At 43.6% G+C, this 22553-nt stretch overlaps 1 protein-coding gene across 1 annotated transcript in view; it reads right to left on the bottom strand.

The window, feature by feature from the left end:
• Positions 1 to 22553, bottom strand: part of KIF26B (kinesin family member 26B) — a 520923-nt gene that overhangs the window by 3930 nt on the left and 494440 nt on the right. The window contains exon 13 of the mRNA XM_089693284.1: positions 14595 to 14797. Within this exon, the coding sequence (XP_089549410.1) occupies positions 14595 to 14797 (203 nt within the window). The remainder of the gene's footprint in view (positions 1 to 14594; positions 14798 to 22553) is intronic.

Here is a 22553-nt window from a genome sequence, read left to right as displayed (position 1 = left end):
GTCTGTTTATCTGAGCAATGGCACAGGAATATTCGAAGATATGAAAAGCAGAGTGGGTTAGTAGCAAACCTCTACTTTTTAGCCCACTGAAACCACCTCCCAGGCATCTGAGATTCTGTCTGTCCAGGTGTGCACAACACAAAGGGTAACAGACATCCCCCCACTTTGGAAAGTGGTGGTATTCCGTCATGCCAAAGAGGTCTTGTTTGTGGGTTTGGGGGATTTAGGGGTCCAGGGCTTGGGCTGAAACTGGGCTCTGGGCATGGGATTAGCCTTATAGGCCAAAACAACTTGGCCTTAGGGGTTGGATGGGAGTGTTCTGCAATATTTTAATCAAGGCGTTTTCCACATTTTAACTGACAGGAGACTCATATGGCAAACAAAAAGGGAGACATCCACTAACCCATTTACACAATATTACAAGGCTGTTTATTTGAACTCTAAGTACTCCACAAATAGACTATCAGTGTGGAAGAAAGCTGGATCCCTCCTAATGAGTTTAATCCATTCTCCTAATACATGATAGAATAGTATCATTGGTATGGTAGATTACAATGCAGGACCTGACAAAGACAACAAGAGTATGGAGAGTAATGGAGAAACAGAATGGTTGGCCGCACAACCCCTCCACAGACACGCAGGTGCAATGGAAAAACAGAATGGTTGGCACAAACAGCAATGTGGTGGATGAAATCCTTTATTGCAATCCTTTACATGCAATATGATAAGAACATGACAACTCCAAGACAGGACAGAGGAGCAGTAGACACATTTCACACGAACACGTGCTTAGTCATTAATCATCATCGTAATGACTAAACATGTGTTCATGTGAAACGCGTCTACTGCTCCTCTGTCCTGTCTTGGAGCTGTCATGTTCTTATCATTTTGCATGTAAAGGATTCCAATAAAGGATTTCATCCACCACATTGCTGTTTGTGCCAACCATTCTGTTTTTCCATTGCACCTGTGTGTCTGTGGAGGGGTTATGCAGATTCGGCACTCACCTGGAGCGGATCTTTTGCTCTTTCAAAAATTTGGAGACTGTTTCTATGAAATCTGTATATACTGGCACATTCTCTAAAGTAACCTTCAATGCTTTATTAAGATGGGATAATTCTGGATCAATTGCAGGAACAACCCACTTCTTAAAAACTGTCTGCTCAAATGGGTATTGGTCTGCAAATGTTTGGTTGGTGTAAGAAGTTTTTAAGGAGTTTCCCAGTCACCTGGGAATAGCATGTGCATGGGAAAGGTTTTAGTAGCCTGAGGGTTTCTAGACTGGTAGCATCACTACAGAAAATTGGTGCATACCATGTTACGCTGGTATACACTGCATCAATAAGAGTTGACTTTTTGAGTAAAGTTTGCTTATGACCTCTGTGGTCAGAGTCAGTATAAAAGTTGCCTTTTGGCCTAAACAAATTATGCATTGGTAAAATTCTCCAGTGCGGAGCCACACTTGCTGGAGCTAAGGTGGACTGTAAGGACCCAAACATGAAACAATGTTCAAGGCTTTGTGTCAGGATTTGGAGAGAGATTACTGCTGGTTGTTGAGGAGCTATTAACAGATCGTTTGCTGGACTCGACACAACAGCACTGCTCCCCTAGTGTTTAGGATATGAGATGTTGCACCTCAAGCTTGGACAGGTTAGCTCTATAACAAGGTAAAACCTTAAGCACTCATGAACTCACTTCTGGAAGCAGAAGAAGCTCAAATGGTCAGAAGTGACCAGGTTACTGTTTGTGGCAGCAAGGACTAAACGAGGTGAAAGCGCATGTCTCTTACAAGAAGGCACAGCGGTAGGAAGATGATAACTAATGCTGAATGGCAGGAAAAGAGCACAGAGTATGATGATGCCATTAACCAATTCACTACAGCATCCTGTGTAACCTGTGGGCAAGCCTGTAAAGCATGCAACTGATACAACACAATTTCAGTATAAAAAAAAATCATTAATTCTCCTAAGACACTAGCAAAGAAATGCATGACTGGGCGTGGTTATACAAGGTTGGTCATTGTTTTTTGTTTGCCATTGTCCACATTCTCCTATTGACCAAAGTATAATTCAACTGTCTGAATCCAGAGTCCCTAAATGAATGAGAAAGAAAGTATATTATGGAAAATATACAGGTATGCAATAGGGATTATTTACTAAAACTTCATGGTGCAAAATCTGGTGCAGCTCTGGAAAGAAACTAATCAGCTTTCAAGTTTTATTGTCAAAGCTTAATTGAACCTGATTGGCTACCTTGCACAGCTGCACCACATTTTGAGTGCACCAGTTTTAGTAAATCTCTTCCAATAAGACCTACCCTTATTTCCATAAAGAAGACACTTTAACAAGGTACCCAACATTATCATATTCAAACCCTTAGGTTAGAGAGGAAGATAGAAGATATATACAGAAAGAAGTATCATCTGTCAATTACAATCGAAGAGCATTCTAATGTATGGCTGCAACAACCTATTTCCTGCCTAAGGTACATAGGATACAAATAGTTACAGTATCTAGTATAAAATTAACCTTTTGCTGATAATTACCTGAGCAATTTTGCAAATAAAAAGGTAACCTAATGCTACTAAGCATTTGAAAATCCTACATTTACCTTAGCCTTAGCACACAAATATACATTAAATTTTCTATCATTTGATAGCAAGAGACTCATCACCTGTTGGCAAATATCTTATTTGCAAAATGTCAACATTATTGAAAGTGGAACAATAATTGAGTAAAACACAATTCAGCCCTCATTCACATCGGAGCGATTTGAACCACTTTTCCAGAAGCGTGTTAATGCTTAACACCATATTTCCATGTTACTACAGTATATTGTGCAGGATCACATCTGGGCGATGTGCTGTTGCTTAATGTTCAGAAAAGGTAGAGGAGCTTCTTTGGAGAATGATCACACATTTTTGGTCCCAATATACTTCACCTGAAAATCTTGAGTAACACACATATTTCACGCAGTTTTGTGCCTAACTAGTAAGCCGCTTTCTATTTGCTAGAATGCTTCAGTCTTAAAATGCACAAAAAATTTTAAATACTTACACTGTGTGAATTCAGGCTAACAGCTCAGCCCTTAAAGGTGAAAAAAAAAGATTTGCAATACAGCCACCACCATCCCAGGACTGCAATATACACTGCTCAAAAAAATAAAAGGAACATTTTTTAATCAGAGTATAGCATCAAGTCAATTAAACTCCTGGGATATCGATCTGGTCAGTTAAGTATCAGAGGGAGTTGTTAAGCAGTTTCAGCTGCTTTGGTGTTAATGAAATCAACAACAGGTGAGCTAGATGGGCAGTAATAGGATGACCCCCAAAACGGGAATGGTTTTACAGGTGAAGGCCACTAACATTTTTTTCCCTACACATCTTTTCTGACTGTTTTTCACTAGTTTTGCATTTGGCTAGGGTCAATGTCACTACTGGTAGCATGAGGCGATACCTGGACCCTACAGAGGTTGCACAGACAGTCCAACTTTTTCACGATGGCACATCAATACGTGTTGTCCCAGGACAGTCTCAAGATCATGGAGGAGATTCCAGGAGACAGGCAGTTACTCTAAGAGAGCTGCCGTAGAAGGTCCTTAACCAATCAGCAGGACTGGTATCTGCTCCTTTGTGCAAGGAGGAACCAGATGAACACTGCCAGAGCCCTACAAAATGACTTCCAGCAGGCCACTGGTGAATGTCTCTAACCAAACAATCAGAAACAGACTTCATGAGGGTGGCCTGAGGGCCCGACATCCTCTAGTGGACCCTGTTCTCACTGCCCGGCACCATAGAGCTCGATTGGCATTTGCCACTGAACACCAGAGTTGGCAGATCTGCCAGATGAAAGCAGGTTCACCCTAAGCACATGTGACAGATGTGAAAAGGTCTGGAGAAGCCGTGGAGAATGCTATGGTGCCTGTAACATCATTCAGCATAACCGTTTTGGGGGTGGGTCAGTGATGGTCTGGAGAGGCATATACATGGAGGGACACACAGACGTCTACAGGCTAGACACTGGCACCCTGACTGCCATTAGGTATCGGGATGAAATCCTTGGACCTATTGTCAGACCCTAAACTGCTGCAATGGGTCCTGGGTTCCTCCTGGTGCATGACAATGCCCGGTCTCATGTGACAAGAGTATGCAGGCAGTTCCTGGAGGATGAAGGAATTGATATCACTGAATGGCCTCCCTGCTCGCCTGACCTAAATTCAATAGAACACCTCTGATATATCATGTTTTGGTCCATCCGATGCCACCAGGTTGCACCTCAGACTGTCCAGGAGCTCAGTGATGCCCTGGTCCAGATCTGGGAGGAAATACCCCAGGACACCAGCCGTTGCCTCATTTGGAGCATGCCAAGACATTGTCAGGCATGCATACAAGCATGTGGGGGCCATACAAACTACTGAGTACCACTTTGAGTTGCTGCAGTGAAATTTCAGAAAAATAGACTAGCCTGCTGCATCATTTTTTCACTTTGATTTTCGGGATGTCTTTGAATTCAGTTCTCTATAGGTTGATAATTTTCATTTCCATCAAATGATGGGGCATCCTTAAGTTCCTAACACATTACCCAGTCCATATCAGTATAGATATCCAGCATGATATTTTTCCCCATTGAGATCTGATGTGTTTTCAAAGTGTACCTTTAATTTTTCTGAGCAGTGTATATTACATTTTTGTTTGTGTTTAGCTATGCTTTAAAAGGAATCTGTGCTCAAGTAAAGGGAGCTTGAATCAACAGAATTTCACTAATAACATAAAGTAACATGTTTCTACTATATTTGTTAGTATGCTCATTATTGGTACATTGGAAGACTGTACTCATCTTGGACATGGCTATATTAAATTATCTACAAAGTTCAGACACAGAACAGCACCAACAAAAATGATTTGCTTTTAGAACAAATGCTGTATCTTTACACATACCAATGCACTGCTGAAAAGAAAGCACTTGTAACCTAATGTCAAACTACAAGCAGACGGTGTTGAAATTGATTTTGTTCTTTAGTCACTGTTAATCTTTCACTGCAACTCACAATGACTTGTGTGACTAAAACAGTTAACTACAGTGTAGAAGCATAAAATATTGCTGGAAAAATCCCATTATTGTTGGTACAAATACCCGGCCCCACATGACATCTCATTACATTGTGGGAGGCCAGGGTGAATGCCATGTGTTCACCCACTTTGAGAATCACAAATATTTTAAAACAGGCAGTGGCGTGGCATCAAGGTGGTAGGCAGAAGCAGTCAAGATACTAACACACACAGTTGATCCAATTTAAAATGCAATCCATTGTAATCTCCCTAGAGCAGCCTTTTTCAATATTTTCATCACAGAGGAACCAAATAACTTTCCAGTCTCAGGTAACACCTGCTAAAAATTACTATATCAACAACTAGTCATACATTAGTATGATAGTCAGTGGGAAGAATGCTCCTTACACTCAGGAAGAATTACCCCCTTATAGAGAGCTAAATGGATCAGTCAGCTGGAACTTATCTGAGAAGCAGAAATTACTCAGCACTCAAGGAACCCCAAGCAACCTCTGGAGGAACTCCAGAGTTCCATGGAACCTTGGTTGAGAAACTGCCCTAGAGGCTTCACATTTTTTAGCATTCTGAAACTTATCTTCTAAAATGTATTCAGGAACTGTGTATGGATGGAAGTGTTCATCTAACATCCTGTATCTCTATGTTCTTGGCCCTGCAATATGCCATTCTGAAAGCCCTAAAGGTACATAGTTAGTCTTGCTGAAAAAAGACAAAAGTCCATCCAGTTTAACCATATTAAAAAAAAAAAAAGTTATAATCCTATACGCACAGTTGATCCAGAGGAAGGCAGAAAAACCCCAGCAAAGCATGATCCAATTTGCTCCTACAGGGGAAAAAATTCTTTCCTGATCCCCCGAGAGGCAATTGGATATTCCCTGGATCAACTTTACGTATAAATGTTAGTAACCAGTTATATTCTGTGCACCCAAGAAAGAATCCGGGTATTTTTTAACACAATCCACTGAGCTGGCCAGAACCAACTCTTGAGGGAGTCTAGTTCACGTTTTCACAGCTCTTACTGTGAAGAAACCTTTCCATGTTTGGAGATTACATTTCTTTTCCTCCAGACGTAAAGTGTGCCCCCTTGTCCTCTGTAATGACCTCAGGGTGAATAGCTCTACACCGAGTTCACTATATGAACCACTGATGTATTTATACATGTTGATCATATCCCCCCTTAATCTCCTCTTCTCAAGAGAGAATAAATTCAGTTCCTCTAATCTTTCATCATAGCTGATCTCCTCCATGCCTCGTATCAGTTTGGTTGCCCTTCTCTGTATTTTCTTCAGTTCCCCAATGTTCTTTTTGTGAATTGGTGCCCAAAATTGAACTGTATTTTCCAGATGAGGTATTACTAATGATTTGTACAGGGGTAAAATAATATCTCTCTCTCTGGAGTCTATACCTCTTTTAATACAAGAAAGGATTTTGCTTGCTTTACAAATTGCAGCTTGGCATTGCATGCCATTATTAACTTGTGATCTACAGGAACTCTCAGATCCTTCTCCATCACGGATTCCCCCAGTTGTACCCCCCCTAGTATGTATGATGCATGCATATTCTTAGCCCCCAAGTGCATAACCTTACATTTATCAACATTAAACCTAATTTGACACCTTGTTGCCCAATTAACAGTGCATTGAGGTCGGCTTGTACGTTGGAGACATCCTGTAAGGACGTTATTCTACTGCACAGCTTGGTGTCATCTGCAAAGACTGAAATGGTATTTTTAATCCCAGACCCGATATCGTTTATAAGTATATTAAAAAGTAAGGGTCCCAACACTGAACCTTGGGGTACACCGCTGACAACCCTAGTGTCAGGAATCAAGGAATGACCAGAAAGGTGTGGACTGACACAGGGAAACACAGGTTTCAGGTATAGTATAATACAGGTTATTATTAGCCACCCAGATATATATATAAATATAAACGCACAGTGCGCAAACCAACCTTCCACTAATCTTAGGAGGTGCAGGAACACAGGCGTAGTCAGGGCTGGAGAGGTGGAATGGTCAGGCCGGCCGTAGGGTTCTGTAATGACTGCCTGGTGGTACCTCTAGCGGTCCTCAGGACAGGATTCCCCAGGGCGCGGAGTCTAAGTCCCAGTCTGCTATTCACCAGGGCCCCTGATGGTGGGGATGGACTTGGAGCAGACAGGAACCAGGTCGCGGCCCCTGAGTACACCTGCTAGTGATAGAGGGATCCGCCAGAAGTATGTGCAGGTACAGCTGGATCCGTGCAGGATGGATGGATGGCAGAGTAGTGAGCGTGGTCAGACGGGCCAAGTCAGCAACGTGCGGGCAGCAAGGTATCAAAGGAGCAGGCAGAGAATGGTCAAGGTCACAAGCCGGGTTCAGTAACTCACGGACAGCGCAGTACAGAGGATCAGGCAGAAGGATGGTCAGGGATGAGCCAGTAGTCAGAACAGGAGACGGTCAACAGGAATCAGAATCAGGCAGGGTCGGCAACAAGGTATCTTCTCACAGGAACTAGGAACAGGATACAGGGGCTCATGGGGAGACATACACCAAGGCACAGAGCACAGGCCTGGTCATGCCTTATATACACCTTTCTGTAATCAGCCCCAGGTTTGGCTGATTGTGAGCTTCTGGCTGCTAAGAGCACCCGCTGGTCAGCTCTGGTACTGCAGCCCACACGGCAGGAGAGTCCCACCACCAGTGCTGAGAGCACCCGCTGGTCAGCTCTGGTACTGCAGCCCACACGGCAGGAGAGTCCCACCACCAGTGCTGAGAGCACCCGCTGGTCAGCTCTGGTACTGCAGCCCACACGGCAGGAGAGTCCCACCACCAGTGCTGAATCCATTCCTGACAGAACCCCCCCCTCAAGGAGCGGCCTCAGGACGCTCCAAACAGTCCTTAGTGGGCGAAATGTTCCACCGCCCGGGTCCGGTAACTGGCTGAATATCCTACTGCCGGAGTAAACCGGCTGGCTTGGTTTCCTGCTGGTAGACTTCTCTTTGTGTAGGAGAATCAAGGAAGGCAGATCACTGGGCACAGGATTTCCAGGAGCAGGCTGGGTATCAGTTATCGGCCAGTTTAACTGGACGTCAGGGGCTGGCATGTCGGGCTGTGTAGCGGGCAGAGGCACGTCAGCGGGCACCGAGTCATCTGGCACGACAGCGGGCACAGAGTCACCGGGCACGTCAGCGGGCACCAAGCCTTCTAGCAGAACCGCGGGTACCGGGTCACCAAGCTCGACAGCAGGCACCAAATTAACTGGCACGACAGCGGGCACTGAGTCAACTGGCATCGAGTCATCTGGCTCGACAGCGGGCACCGAGTCATCAAGCATCAAGTCATCCGGCTCAACAGCGGGCACTGCGTCAACTGGCACCGAGTCAACTGGTACGACAGCGGGCATCAAGTCAACTGGCACGGAATCATCAGGCATCAAGTCATCTGGCTCGACAGCGGGCACCGAGTCAACTGGCACCGAGTCAACTGGTACGACAGCGGGCATTGAGTCAATTGGCACGACAGCGGGCACCGAGTCAACTGGCACCGAGTCAACTGGTACGACAGCGGGCACCGAGTCAACTGGCACCGAGTCAACTGGTATGACAGCGGGCACCGAGTCAACTGGCACCGAGTCAACTGGTATGACAGCGGGCACCGAGTCATCAAGCATCAAGTCATCCGGCTCAACAGCGGGCACTGAGTCATCAAGCATCAAGTCATCCGGCTCAACAGCGGGCACTGAGTCAACTGGCACCGAGTCAACTGGTACGACAGCGGGCACCAAGTCAACTGGCACCGAATCATCAGGCATCAAGTCATCTGGCTCGACAGCGGGCACCGAGTCAACTGGTACGACAGCGGGCACCGAGTCAACTGGCACAGAGTCAACTGGCACGACAGCAGGCACCGAGTCAACCGGCATCAAGTCATCCAGCTCAACAGCGGGCACTGAGTCAACTGGCACCAAGTCAACCTGTACGACAGCAGGCACCAAGTCAACTGGCACCGAATCATCAGGCACCAAGTCAACTGGCTCGACAGCGGGTACCGAGTCAACTGGCACCAAGTCAACTGGTACGACAACGGGCACCGAGTCATCAGGCATCAAGTCATCTGGCTCAACAGCGGGCACTGAGTCAACTGGCACCGAGTCAACTGGTACGACAGCGGGCACCAAGTCAACTGGCACCGAATCATCAGGCATCAAGTCATCTGGCTCGACAGCGGGCACCAAGTCAACTGGTACGACAGCGGGCACCGAGTCAACTGGCACAGAGTCAACTGGCAGGATGGTACAGTGAGTGGGAGCAGGGTACCGACATGTGGCAGATTGCTGGGTATACTGGGCTGTCACTGGGGAGGCTGTCACTGGGGGTGCTGTCGGGAATGCAGGAAAAGAGCTTTGAGCAGAGGAATGATGAGAAACAGGACTGGTTCGTTGCAAGCTGACTGAGGCTGGGTGTAACAAGTCTGTCCATGTCTGCAGTAAGGGTTGGACAACGCTCAGCTTACACAAGGCCTGTCTGATCAAAGTTTGCACTGCGTTTATACACTTCTTTAGCACCTGTGGTGAATATGCTGAATAATGCTCCAAGAAGCAATCCGGATCATCCTCCAACAACCATACCAGTGATATTATTTGACTCGCCCTGAATGGAGGAAGAAATTCATCCCTGCTTTCAGGGGTACTAGATGAAGCCAACTCAATACAAGCCTGAATCAATGGCTGCACCTCAGAGAGCTCTAGGTCCTGACCTACTAGGGAATGAGCGACCCGTATGCACTCTAGCAGCTGATCCCGGGTATACTCCCGCAGAGTCTTATAGGCATATTCCCTGTCATCAAAGACTAGCATAGACAAATATACAACCTCATCAGGATGCATCCTTCACGACAAGTCAAGATGGCTTCCCTGTGCAGCCACTTCTGGTCAGGAAAGGCCTTGGTGTGATGTCAGGAATCAAGGAATGACCAGAAAGGTGTGGACTGACACAGGGAAACACAGGTTTCAGGTATAGTATAATACAGGTTATTATTAGCCACCCAGATATATATATAAATATAAACGCACAGTGCGCAAACCAACCTTCCACTAATCTTAGGAGGTGCAGGAACACAGGCGTAGTCAGGGCTGGAGAGGTGGAATGGTCAGGCCGGCCGTAGGGTTCTGTAATGACTGCCTGGTGGTACCTCTAGCGGTCCTCAGGACAGGATTCCCCAGGGCGCGGAGTCTAAGTCCCAGTCTGCTATTCACCAGGGCCCCTGATGGTGGGGATGGACTTGGAGCAGACAGGAACCAGGTCGCGGCCCCTGAGTACACCTGCTAGTGATAGAGGGATCCGCCAGAAGTATGTGCAGGTACAGCTGGATCCGTGCAGGATGGATGGATGGCAGAGTAGTGAGCGTGGTCAGACGGGCCAAGTCAGCAACGTGCGGGCAGCAAGGTATCAAAGGAGCAGGCAGAGAATGGTCAAGGTCACAAGCCGGGTTCAGTAACTCACGGACAGCGCAGTACAGAGGATCAGGCAGAAGGATGGTCAGGGATGAGCCAGTAGTCAGAACAGGAGACGGTCAACAGGAATCAGAATCAGGCAGGGTCGGCAACAAGGTATCTTCTCACAGGAACTAGGAACAGGATACAGGGGCTCATGGGGAGACATACACCAAGGCACAGAGCACAGGCCTGGTCATGCCTTATATACACCTTTCTGTAATCAGCCCCAGGTTTGGCTGATTGTGAGCTTCTGGCTGCTAAGAGCACCCGCTGGTCAGCTCTGGTACTGCAGCCCACACGGCAGGAGAGTCCCACCACCAGTGCTGAGAGCACCCGCTGGTCAGCTCTGGTACTGCAGCCCACACGGCAGGAGAGTCCCACCACCAGTGCTGAGAGCACCCGCTGGTCAGCTCTGGTACTGCAGCCCACACGGCAGGAGAGTCCCACCACCAGTGCTGAATCTATTCCTGACACCTAGACCATTCAGAGTATGAATCATTAACCACTACTTTTTGAATACGATCTTTTAGCCAGTTTTCTATCCATTTACATACTGATTTTTCCAAGCCCGTAGACTTTACCTTACACATTAGCTGTGTGTGGGGAACTGTGTCATACGCTTTTGCAAAATCCAAGTATTCCACGTCCACCGCCACCTCTCTGTCAAAGGTTTTGCTCACCTCCTCATAAAAAGAAATCAGATTTGTTTGACAACTTCTGCTTTCACTAATCCATGCTGTCTGTTGCTTAAAATATTTTTTCCAAGTAAGAACTCATCTATGCGGTCTTTTATTAAACTCTCCAGTATCTTCCCAATTATAGAAGTTAAACTAACAGGTCTACAATTACTTGGTAAAGATTTTGACCCCTTTTTAAATATAGGCACCACATTGGCCTTACACCAATCCAGTGGTACTGTGCCAGTCATTGTAGGGTCCCTAAAAATTAGAAACAATGGCTTTGAAATGACAGAGTTCAATTCTTTAAGGACCCGTGTGTGTATGCCATCCGGTCCAGGTGCTTTATTCTGTCTAAATATTTCTGGATCATATCAATTGTGAGCCAATGTGGATCATCTGGAGCTGTGTCAATACCATGCCCATTATGAACAAGAGCTCCCCCATGCTCCTTTGTATACACAGAGCTGAAGAAGGTATTTAATACATTTGCCTTCTCTTTGTCCCCAGTCACCCACTCTAGATTATTTTGTAAAGGGCCTACATGCTGGGACCGGACCTTTTTACTATTAATATATTTGAAGAATTTTTGGGGGTTTATCCTGCTATCTTTTGCAATCTGTCGTTCGTTTTCAATTTTTGCAGCCTTTATTTCCTTTTTGCATATTCTGTTATCTTCTTTGTAATGTTTAACTATGATAGTGTTCCTTCATTTTTATATTTAATAAAAGCTCTTTTCTTATTATCTATCGCTTTTTTAACTTTGGCCATAAGCCACATAGGTTTGAGTTTTAGCCTTTTAAACTTGTTGCCCATGGGAATATATTTTGCAGTGTGTTCACATACAGCCTTTTTGAAGAACTCCCATTTCTGTGTTGTGTTCATTAATGCCAATATTCCCTCCCAGTCTACGTCTTGGAGAGCAGCTCTCAGCCTTGGAAAATTAGTTCTTAAAATTTAGCTTTTTTATTTTTCCCATATGTGCTTGTTGTTTACAGCTAACAATAAATGAAATCATGTTATGGTCACTGCTACCCAGATGTTCTTTTATATGGACATTCGTAATGAGCTCTGCATGGTTTGAGATTACCAGATCCAGAAGAGCATCATTCCTAGTTGGGGCCTCTATGAACTGTACCATAAAATTGTCCTGTAGTAAGTTTATACATTTTTGCCCTTTAACTGTTCCTGCAGTACCATTACTCCAGTCAATTTCCGGGTAGTTAAAATCCCCCATTATTATCACTGTCCCAGTCCTTGTGATCAGTGCAAGGAGCTGAGTCTCTACCTCCTCATTAACACTGGGAGGCCTATAACAAACTCCAATGATTACCTCTGTAGTACGCACCCCCATGTGCAGTTCCACCCGTAATGTTTTAGCCTCATCACACTCTCCATCAACTAGGTCCTCTTTCACACTCACTCTGAGATCCCTTCTCACATAGAGACAGACACCACCACCTTTCCTTTTTACCCTGTCTCTCGGAAAGAGCATAGCCAGGAATATTGATGGCCCAGTCATGTGAAGAATGAAGCCAAGATTCAGCAATACCAGTTAAATCATAGTTCTGTTCATGCACCAAAGCTTCCAACGCACCTATTTTGCTTGGCAGACTTCTGGCATTGGTGAACAAACACTTTAATTCATTGACACCTTGTGCACATGTATTTTGCATATTTTTTATTTTCATACAAATGGTACCAATTTCAATGGTTGTTTGTAACATCGGAACCTTCTTATCATCTGCCATAGCCCCCCATCTTTCCCCGTTCCACACACAACTAAGAACTGACACCTGTATGATCTGTCTACCCCATTATAGTCTAATTTTCCCTCCCCCTTGATCCTAGTTTAAATACTCCTCCAGCCTCCCCATAAACCTCTCCCCCAGCACAGCAGACCCCCTTCCATTTAGGTGCAAACCATCTCTAGCATATAGGTTGCACCCCAATGAAAAGTCAGCCCAGTGCTCTAGAAAACCAAATCTTTCCCTCTTACACCAGGTCTTTAGCCATGCATTTAGTTTTCTAATCTTCCCCTGTCTTTCCTGAGTTGCGTATGGCACAGGTAATATTTCAGAGAAAATCACCTTAGAGGTCCTTCCCTTCAACTTGCAGCCTAGTTCTTTAAATTGATTTTTAAGGAGCCTCCACCTTCTATGTATTCTGTCATTGGTTCCAACATGGACCAAGACAGCTGGGTCATGCCCAGCCCCTGGAACCAGGGAGACAGCAAACCATTCGACAGCAAGTCCTTGTGATTATAGAATCCCCTACTACCTCCAACTGTCTAGGCATTCCTGCACTACCCTCACCACCCCTCCAAGATGGTCTGCTCTGTTAGGGACAGGAGTGACCTCCAGGGCTGTCACCCCTGAGCTTGCCACCACATCCTAACCCAACTTGGCAAATCTGTTTGGGTGCGCAAACTCGGGGCTGGCCTTCCTTTTCTATGAGCCCACTCTCCACATCAATCCCATTAGCTACCTGCTCAGGGAGCAGAAGACCCCTTTCAAGGTTGTCAGTTCTGCTCAGTCTTGCAACTTGCTCCTCCAGATCTGGAACGCGAGCTTCCAGAAGGGCAACCTGCTCACATCCGTCGCAGCGGTATCCATCCTGGAGCTGTTGCTCCATTGTTGCATACATGCCGCACACTGTGCACTGCACCAAACCTTCAACCATGCTAGCACACATTATCCCAGTTACAATACTAATATTTCTAATAGGAAATATCAGTTGTCACTTACAGGTTAGTAAACTCCTGTTATAATCTCCTGTTTTCCACTTCGGTTTTTTAACTCCACTTATCAAATGTCCACTTAGTCAAAGGTCCAGCAAGCAAAATACAGGCAATCTCATGGATAAGCAAGCTCAGAGTGAGCTCTACAGCAAGTTATAAAGTACCTGGAGCACCTGTGAACAATTAACCCCTTCCCTTAATTAGCAGCCTGAAGGAAGGCAAGGAAAGGAAGAAAAAAAATGCTATTTAAAAAGTGACAGAAAAAGTGATTTAAAAAAGGTAAAACATTTTAGCAGGACCCTTAGAAGAAAAAAGAACAACTACAAGCACCAGCAATCACCAGCAGTCAAAAGTAAAACTGTTTTTCACTCTCTACTCAAACTTCCCACTCTTTTTAGCTATAAGCCAGCAAAAAGTGTTACAGTAGTTCCAGCCTGGAACCATTATTGGTATTTAGTAACATTCCCCCTGCATTCTGACAGAGAGGATGTTGTAGATTTGAAAGGTAGGGAATTTTACCAAAGGACATTTCAAACAGATTATTGGACTATAAAGACTGGGAGCATAAACCTGATTTTTACTTATCCCCCTCCACTGAATTTCCCCAGGTTTCCCCTGTAATTCATAAAACAGTTTACCTTGCAGTCTTCACCACGTCGCCGCTGGAGCCTCTCTACGTCATCTATTTCATACACCTTTATTTCAAATGGTTCTCCCAGGCCTCGCTGACCATTACATAGAGGACCATCTACCCAGCGCACTCCAGGGCTGTTGGCCGGCTTTCTAACCGGAGAGGTGGCATCAAGCGATAATGCTGGAATAAGTCGACGCCTCTGAGATCCTATTACAGAGGAAAAAAATAAATTACTATTTTTTCAGCTGAATGTTTTTACCATCTGCAGAAATTTTAATCTATTGAATAACTTAGTAAAACGTTTAATATTTAAATTGGAAGCATAACAGCAAAATGGATAGCACTGGCAACAGAGTAGTTAAAGGATAACTAAATCCGAGATCAATCATTGAATATATTGCAGTCTACCATTCCTTAGATGTGGTGGCTGCATTTATTTTCTTTTTGAGGCTAAGAATATTTTCAGCAAGTACAGGAAATACCCATTGGTCTTGCTAGAAATGCAGGATTCTTGTCACTTCCTATGTGTTATTTTCTTTCTGTGAACTAATAATTTGCCCATCCCACTAACAGTACATTTTTTTATGACAAGCTTTCAGGGGTCTACCTCTTCTTCTGGGTCCAAGTAAAAAGTGAACTTTCAGCTTCACTTTATTTACAAAGTTTAGTGAACATTCATTTTGTTAGGTGAACAATCTCATAACTGTGCTGAGGTGGGTTGCAGTGTGTTTTTACACAATGCTGCAGTTTCATACAATGCGCTACATTTCACCGCATGTCATAGAGTTAGATGAAGTGTCAGGTATACACATTGCGCTGCCTCTCACTGCCCCTATACAAAGTACTCAAGTGTGGCATACGGGCTGGTGTAAAAAAGCCTTGAGTGAACCAAGCCCACTGCATGCTCAAGCTACATGTACAGTTGTGTTCAAAATAATAGCAGTCAGACATCACTAACCTGATCAATCACTGTTTTTGGTAGAAATTATATTTCTACATGGAAAATAATTTACTAGCAAGTGTAGTAGAGTAATAGAAATCCAACAGACCCAACAGTCATGACATGCATGCTGCTGATTCTGTGTAATTGAATCACTAATTGAAAGGGGCATGTTCAAAATAATAGCAGTGTGGAGTTCTATTAGTGAGGTCATTCATTCTTTGAAAAACAGGTGGCAATTATTGCCCTTATTTAAGGAAGGAAGGCAGCAAATGTTGTACATGCTGGTTACAGTGCATTTCTCTCTGAAATTCTGAGGAAAATGGGTTGTGCCAGACATTGTTCAGAAGAACAGCGTACCTTGATTAAAAAGTGGATTGGATAGGGGAAAACATATAAGGAAGTACTGAAAATGATAGGCTGCTCAGCTAAAATGATCGCAAATGCTTTAAAATGGCAACCAAAACCTGAAAGATGTGGAAGAAAGGAAAAACTACCATTCGAATAGATAGAAGAATAGCCAAACTGGCAAGGACTCAGCCAACAATCAGCTCCAGGAAGATGAAAGAAGGTCTAAAGTTACCTGTGAGTACTGTTACAATTAGAAGACGCCTATGTGAAGCCAAGCTATCTGCAAGAAGCCCCCGCAAAGACCCACTGTTGAAAAAAAGATGTGCTGAAGAGGTTACAATTTGCCAAAGAGCACATTGACTGGCCTAAAGAGAAATGGTGCAACATTTTGTGGACTGATGAAAGTAAGATTGTTCTTTTTGGGTCTAGTGGCCGGAGACAGTTTGTCAGACAACCCCCAAACACTGAATTCAAGCCACAGTACACTGTGAAGACAGTGAAGCATGGTTGCGCAAGCATCATGATATGGGGATATTTCTCATACTATGGTGTTGGGCCTATTTATCGCATACCAGGGATCATGGATCAGTTTGAATACATCAGAATACTTGAAGAGGTCATGCTGCCTTATGCTGAAGAGGAAATGCCCTTGAAATGGGTGTTCCAACAAGACAACGACCCCAAACACACCAGTAAACGTGCAACATCTTGGTTCCAGACCAACAAGATTGACGTTATGGCGTGGCCAGCCCAATCCCCGGATCTTAATCCAATAGAAAACTTGTGGGGTGACATCAAAAATGCAGTTTCTGAGGCAAAACCAAGAATTAGAGAAGAACTGTGGAATGTAGTCCAATCATCCTGGGCTGGAATACCTGTTCACAGGTGCCAGAAGTTGGTTGACTCCATGCAACACAGATGTACAGCAGTTCTCAGAAACAGTGCTTATACAACTAAATATTCATTAAGTGATTCAAAGGAAAGCAAAATCTTCAAACATTTTTCAGTTTATATAGTGAATGTTTGAGTTTGTAAAGAAGAATACAAACACTGCTATTTTTTTGAACAGTCTAATATTCACTTTTGTCAATTTTTTTTAGAGGAACAACACAAATTTGATATATTTTTTTTCCATGTTTTGATTTGGAATAGAATGTGTAGTGTTCCCAATGCATTTGTGTGTATGGAAATAAAAGCTATTAGAAGGATTTTGAGCTTTATTCACTTTTTTCAACACACTGCTATTATTTTGAACACAACTGTATATTTATACGATGTTATTTCAGAAATATTTGTTTACACGTGGATTGAGTACTATTAAATGATTTTTTTATAGCTTCTTAAACCCCACCACCCACCCCCCAACACAATGTAAATGCAGATCACAGATCTCATATCAATGCAAATAGCTTCCATTCATTTAATGCTCATTACATTAAATTTACATTTTTACTTATTATAGTCAAAATGCTTTTCTTTCACTTCTGCAGGAACATTGCAATCTGCAGGCTATAGTACAATCAATATTACCCTCATTTGTTTACAAATGAACAACTATTTCATTCATTGCATTTTAAATTGGATCAATCAATGGTAATGAACCAATTAAACTTGTATTATTAGTTTACTTTGTTGCCTTTGTAACTTTACTTATGTCAGAGTTTGAACGCTGTACTTACTAAACTTTTGGAACAGAATATCCTATTTTAGATATTGACTTATATTTAAAAACTATACTTTATTCTATTCTTTTTTTTTTCTTTAAAGCACTGATTAGGCGTTAAATAAACTGTATAGAAAATGCTAACCACATTTCTGAGAACTCAACAAAGCAAGAAGTGACAAGACAAAGCGCAAGGAAACCAGAGCTCCCCTCTTCTTGTGGTTTTACTAAGTAGGAAGATGCTTAAAGTATATTTTTATGACACCGTGACTGACATGATCAGCATTACTTAGCTGAAAGATTGAATCAGTTCCCTATTTGTGAATTCCTTTTGGATTCCTCTCATCACTCCCCGATGTTTGTGGTTTACATGACAAACAATTGATAAGCTTAGCTAGAGAGACACAGGTTACAATGAAACAGTGTTTGGTACAATGCCACATAACAAGACAGAACTTGTCTCCTCACAGAGAAGAAACATGAGCCACCACTGACTGTTACACGTGGGGGGCCAATATAAATTACTGGCTGGGTTTTAAAGTGCTTGAAAAGTGATATTATTCAAACTGATGCAATGCCAACTGAACACATGCAGAGCCATAAAATATGATGGCAACAATAAAATTAGCTGTCACATGAGACAGTGAGGAAATGTTTACCTCAACAGATTAAACTGGACAATGCAAGGCTCGCAATGGTTTTACAGTCATGAAATCTTGAACATCAGATTGCTAGAATAATATAACTACAGACCTGAGTTCCTGACAATATTACAGGCTACAAGGATATTTCACAACCACAGGAAAACTTAGCATTTTTTATTTCTACTGTATAACACAGGGTGCATTATCCCTTATATTACACCTTTAAAGCCAAACTTCAAGTATACAGCTAAATAGACATGAAGCAGCTGAATGTGATGTGGTTTATCCCTACCAGGAGGTACCTTCAGCAAGAACTAAGGGTGTTCAGGCTGCTGACAACCTAGAGGGACAAAGAACCCTATAGAATATGATTTCTGCCTGCCATGGAGAAGACAAAAAGCACCCAAATGTGAAAACCTCTCCTTTGGTGGTGAGGCCACCTAACTGACGAGATCAAGATGCCAATGCATTTTCTTTAGGGAGGGCAGTGGAATTGAAAGTAACTCGAACCTGACTCACAATGAGGTCCCTTGGTGAAGAGGGGACCATCTCTTCTTGGGTACCAGACTGAGGCCCTGGGTACAGGAATACCACAAGTGGGGTCCCTCAAGGGTGAGGTAAAAAAAGACCACCCCACACATCTGAAGAGAATGATGCGCTATGCCAGAGACTTCCTGGTTCATAGAAACCATCTGGATGTCTTGCCCTGAGCCCAGGCCTGCAGCAATAAAAGGTGAGGCTGAAAAGGGCTGAGAGCCAATGAAAGAAGAGGAAGTAATGTTAGGATGGTGTTCCCTCAACATTCTATAGACCCCTGATAGGGAAGAAGGGATGCAGGGTCTACATAGGTGCAGACTTTTTTTTAGAGAGGGCTTTAGCAGAACAGCCTCTCCCGCTGATGAATGATAGCTATCAGTGAAAGATACCTGTGAGACCCTATCCAGTTAAAGCTTGCATGTGTTACACCCTATGAAAGGATTGTGACTGCAAGGGTCCAAAGCTAACTCTTCCCACAGAGGGTCATCTGAGTGTCCCATAATACCAGGAAAAGGGCATTGGGGAAGACAGAAAGTAAAAAGCAGTAGATACCTCTGAAAGACGCTGAGGAGTCAGGTTCTTGTTAGGAAAGGGAACAGCAAGAACTGGTCCCCATGACCTCGTAGGTTAGGAATTCCCTCTGGAGAGGAGGGATGCTGAGGGATATCAGGTACCATGGGGGATTCAACAATACTCAAGGATATAGGTGTCTTCTGAAGGAGGGAGTGGAAATCTAGATGGGGTGCAACTCCAGAAACCAAATCTCCACATGGATATGAATAAGGAGTTCAGGGTGTGTGGAACCCAGGAACACCTGGGAAGTTACTAGTCATAGTGTGAAAAGCAGATGACATCCCTTAAAGGATAATCAAGTTGGATACTTCCTGGATACAGTACCAGCATCCCAACCTCCAGCTACAGTACTGGCCATTTGTATTCACATTAGTCCCATGTGAAACATAAGCTTAGATGCTTGTAGCAAGCCATCACAACTGAAGCACAATTTGCTCCATCCTCTCTATGAAACAGGGACATATTTCGGCGGTAGAGGAATCCCCCTTTGGGTAATCTACTCATCCTGATATGATCTGACAGATTAAAATTATCGCCAACATGGAATGGAGGGCCAGACAATTCAATTCAAAATGGGACTTAAAGGAGGGACTCTGGCTGCCTGTCACTGGAATCCTGAAAGGTAGGTATACCTTTAAACAATTTCCAGATTTCCCCATTAAGGTGGATAACAGGTGTAACCACAGTGGGAACATCCCATCAATTTACAAATTTCTATTCAAAACAGAAATGCTCTGACACACTCCCAGGTGGAGCCCAGGACCCTTGATGATGTTTGCAATCTACATAGAGGATAGACTCAAATAGCGATTGTAGTGGAAAAGTCTTTGTGCCTGAAGGAACTCTACAAAGTCCAAGGCCTGGAAACACATATTGATCCTCCAGATGTGGGGTAATATGCAGTGCATCAATAAGGTTTTAAACAATCCCCTGTAAATATGGGTCAAGTGCAAGAGACTGCAGTGTTTAAAAAACAGTCCCTTTACAGACTGCTGGGACTCTGAATCAGAATTTCACAGGCCCAGTTTGATTTAAAGTGTTACTAAACCCACAACAGTTTTCTTCTCTGATCCTCCCCTTCTTCCAGTGTCCCCCTCTTATGTCCTGATAAGACATGTCCTTATGTCCTGTTGAGACACTCTGCACATGCTCAGTTTAGTGTGTATTGCTAGAGAGGTTTTTTTTCTTGGGAGAGTGCATGTGATCAGCACAGGGCCAATCAGCACTGTTCAGACAAAGGTCAAGAGTTCTGCGTCCTCCTAGAGCAGAAAGAAAACTCCTCCTACAAGCTTTAACCAGTGCTCGGCTGGACATTGATAGAAGTCAGAAGACTGTTATATATTGCTGATGAGAAAAGGTATTCAGCAATTCATATTTACTAAAATAATTGTATTGCCATGTTCTGTGTACTGTGGGAGACCAGATATAGTGAATGCAGGGTCATGGGTTTTGTAACATTTTAAGGGCGTGTAAGGGTCAGTGCAAGACTCTCTAGGGGATTGCATCATAGTGTGTGTAGAGCTTCTGTGGGCAGAAATAACAGAGCACAAACAATTAAGAAATCTCGAGTGGACATGGGGAGGACTCACTGAAAGGAGCTAAGGAAGACTCAGATGATGACATTAGGGGTGCAGACTTATTACAGGAGCTAGTTATCTCTGGTGATACATGTAAGCGCCAAAAGAACCCCTAGGCGAATATGGACTGAAATCACCCATGGCAGTGGGACTGTCATCTGTGTGTCTTACAAAAGACATGTTCAGCAACAGTAGTGCAACTAGACCCAATCTGAGGTAAGGTCTCAGGTATTTACCAACACTGTATGCCCTGAAAAGCATCCCAATGCACAGCTCATTGCCCAGTGGTCATGTTCCAGGCTGGCTCCACATGTCCAGACCAGCAGGGTCTAGGTATTGCCTCCAAATCTAGGCTGAGGAAACGCTGATCAGGATAGCTGCTATGTAGTGACCAATTCAAACAGTGATGTCAGAAAAGACTCTTATTTTAAGTCAAGATGAAAACTGACACAAAGCAAAAAAAACTAACAATAAACAAATTCTGAATAAAAGGCAGCCAACTTCCTAGGACACCAGCAAAAAATGGAAGCACGCTGGATAGAGGAGTTTGACTTTTTTGAATTTTTCTGTTTTCCATGGTCTAATCTTCCTTTAGATGGTAGTAAATCTGACTGTTTCTGAATTCCTGCATCCCTCAATGGATGAGAAAGAAATTAATTGTATCTTAAAACACATTTAGAATAAGGCACATGACAGAAATGATCTTTCTCTCAGGTATGTTATCACTTTAGAGGTGTGATCACAGTTAATGTTATTTAAATCCCATCAAGAGATATTTGTGTACGTGTGATATGTAATGAATGTATGTAAGGGGGATAATTAACAAACTAAATTTTAACCAATCACAGATGAATATATCTTTACTACAAGATCTGCTACTTCAGGTAGAGAGCTGGCTACTACTGGGCACCCTGACAGTCATTTCTGCTGTGTGCAATGTTAAGATTCAGCAAGTGCACAGTGAAAGGATTATTTCCATTTTCCTTTGGTCAGGATTGGCAATATCCGGTGTCATAAACTGTGCATCTGTCTACACATATGCTAGAGTTGGTTGTATCAAGTAAATGCTGTATATTGCAAAGTGCATATTGTAAAGTGCTGCCAATCAGGAGTGAGAGCTACCGGAGAACCGAGGCTCTCGTGGACATCGCAGGATCGGAATGGGGATCAGGTACTGTAAGTGTTAGGGGGGCTGATACACACAGAAGGTTTTTTCTACCTTCATGAATAGAATGCATGAAGGTAAGAAAAACCTTCGGCCTTTAGAATGACTTTAACCATCTCTATTGCTTTAGTGAATGAATCCCATTTTATCATGTGGGATGAATTTTATAGTATATCCAGAAGTTGTTACTTTACTGATAGTCATTGATAGCCCCGTTATCGTGTAGCAGAAATGAGCGTTCCTGCTACGTGTTCTTAACATGCGGTTTTTATGTGATTCAACAATTGCAGCAGAATCACATCGTGTTTGGGGTGCTATTAAAGGAGAAGTACAACCAAAGCTGTACTTCAGTGGATCACAGGAGTGCAGTTTGGTCTGCTGAAACACGCTGTTGGCTACATTACTCAGCCAGTTCATCCTTCTCCCTCTCCTTCCACAGCCCTGTGCTCCAGTGAGCGCAGGGGGGGAAGCAGATAGTTACCATTCTCTGCTCAGAGCGGTGGTGAGAACTCA

Source organism: Staurois parvus, unplaced genomic scaffold (genome assembly GCF_062004578.1).
Source record: "Staurois parvus isolate SC_StPar_1 unplaced genomic scaffold, SC_StPar_1.0 ptg000619l, whole genome shotgun sequence".
In the NCBI taxonomy this organism is placed as follows: domain Eukaryota; kingdom Metazoa; phylum Chordata; class Amphibia; order Anura; family Ranidae; genus Staurois; species Staurois parvus.
The sequence above is the reverse complement of the archived record's forward strand: the minus strand, read 5'-3'. Positions and strand labels throughout refer to the sequence as shown.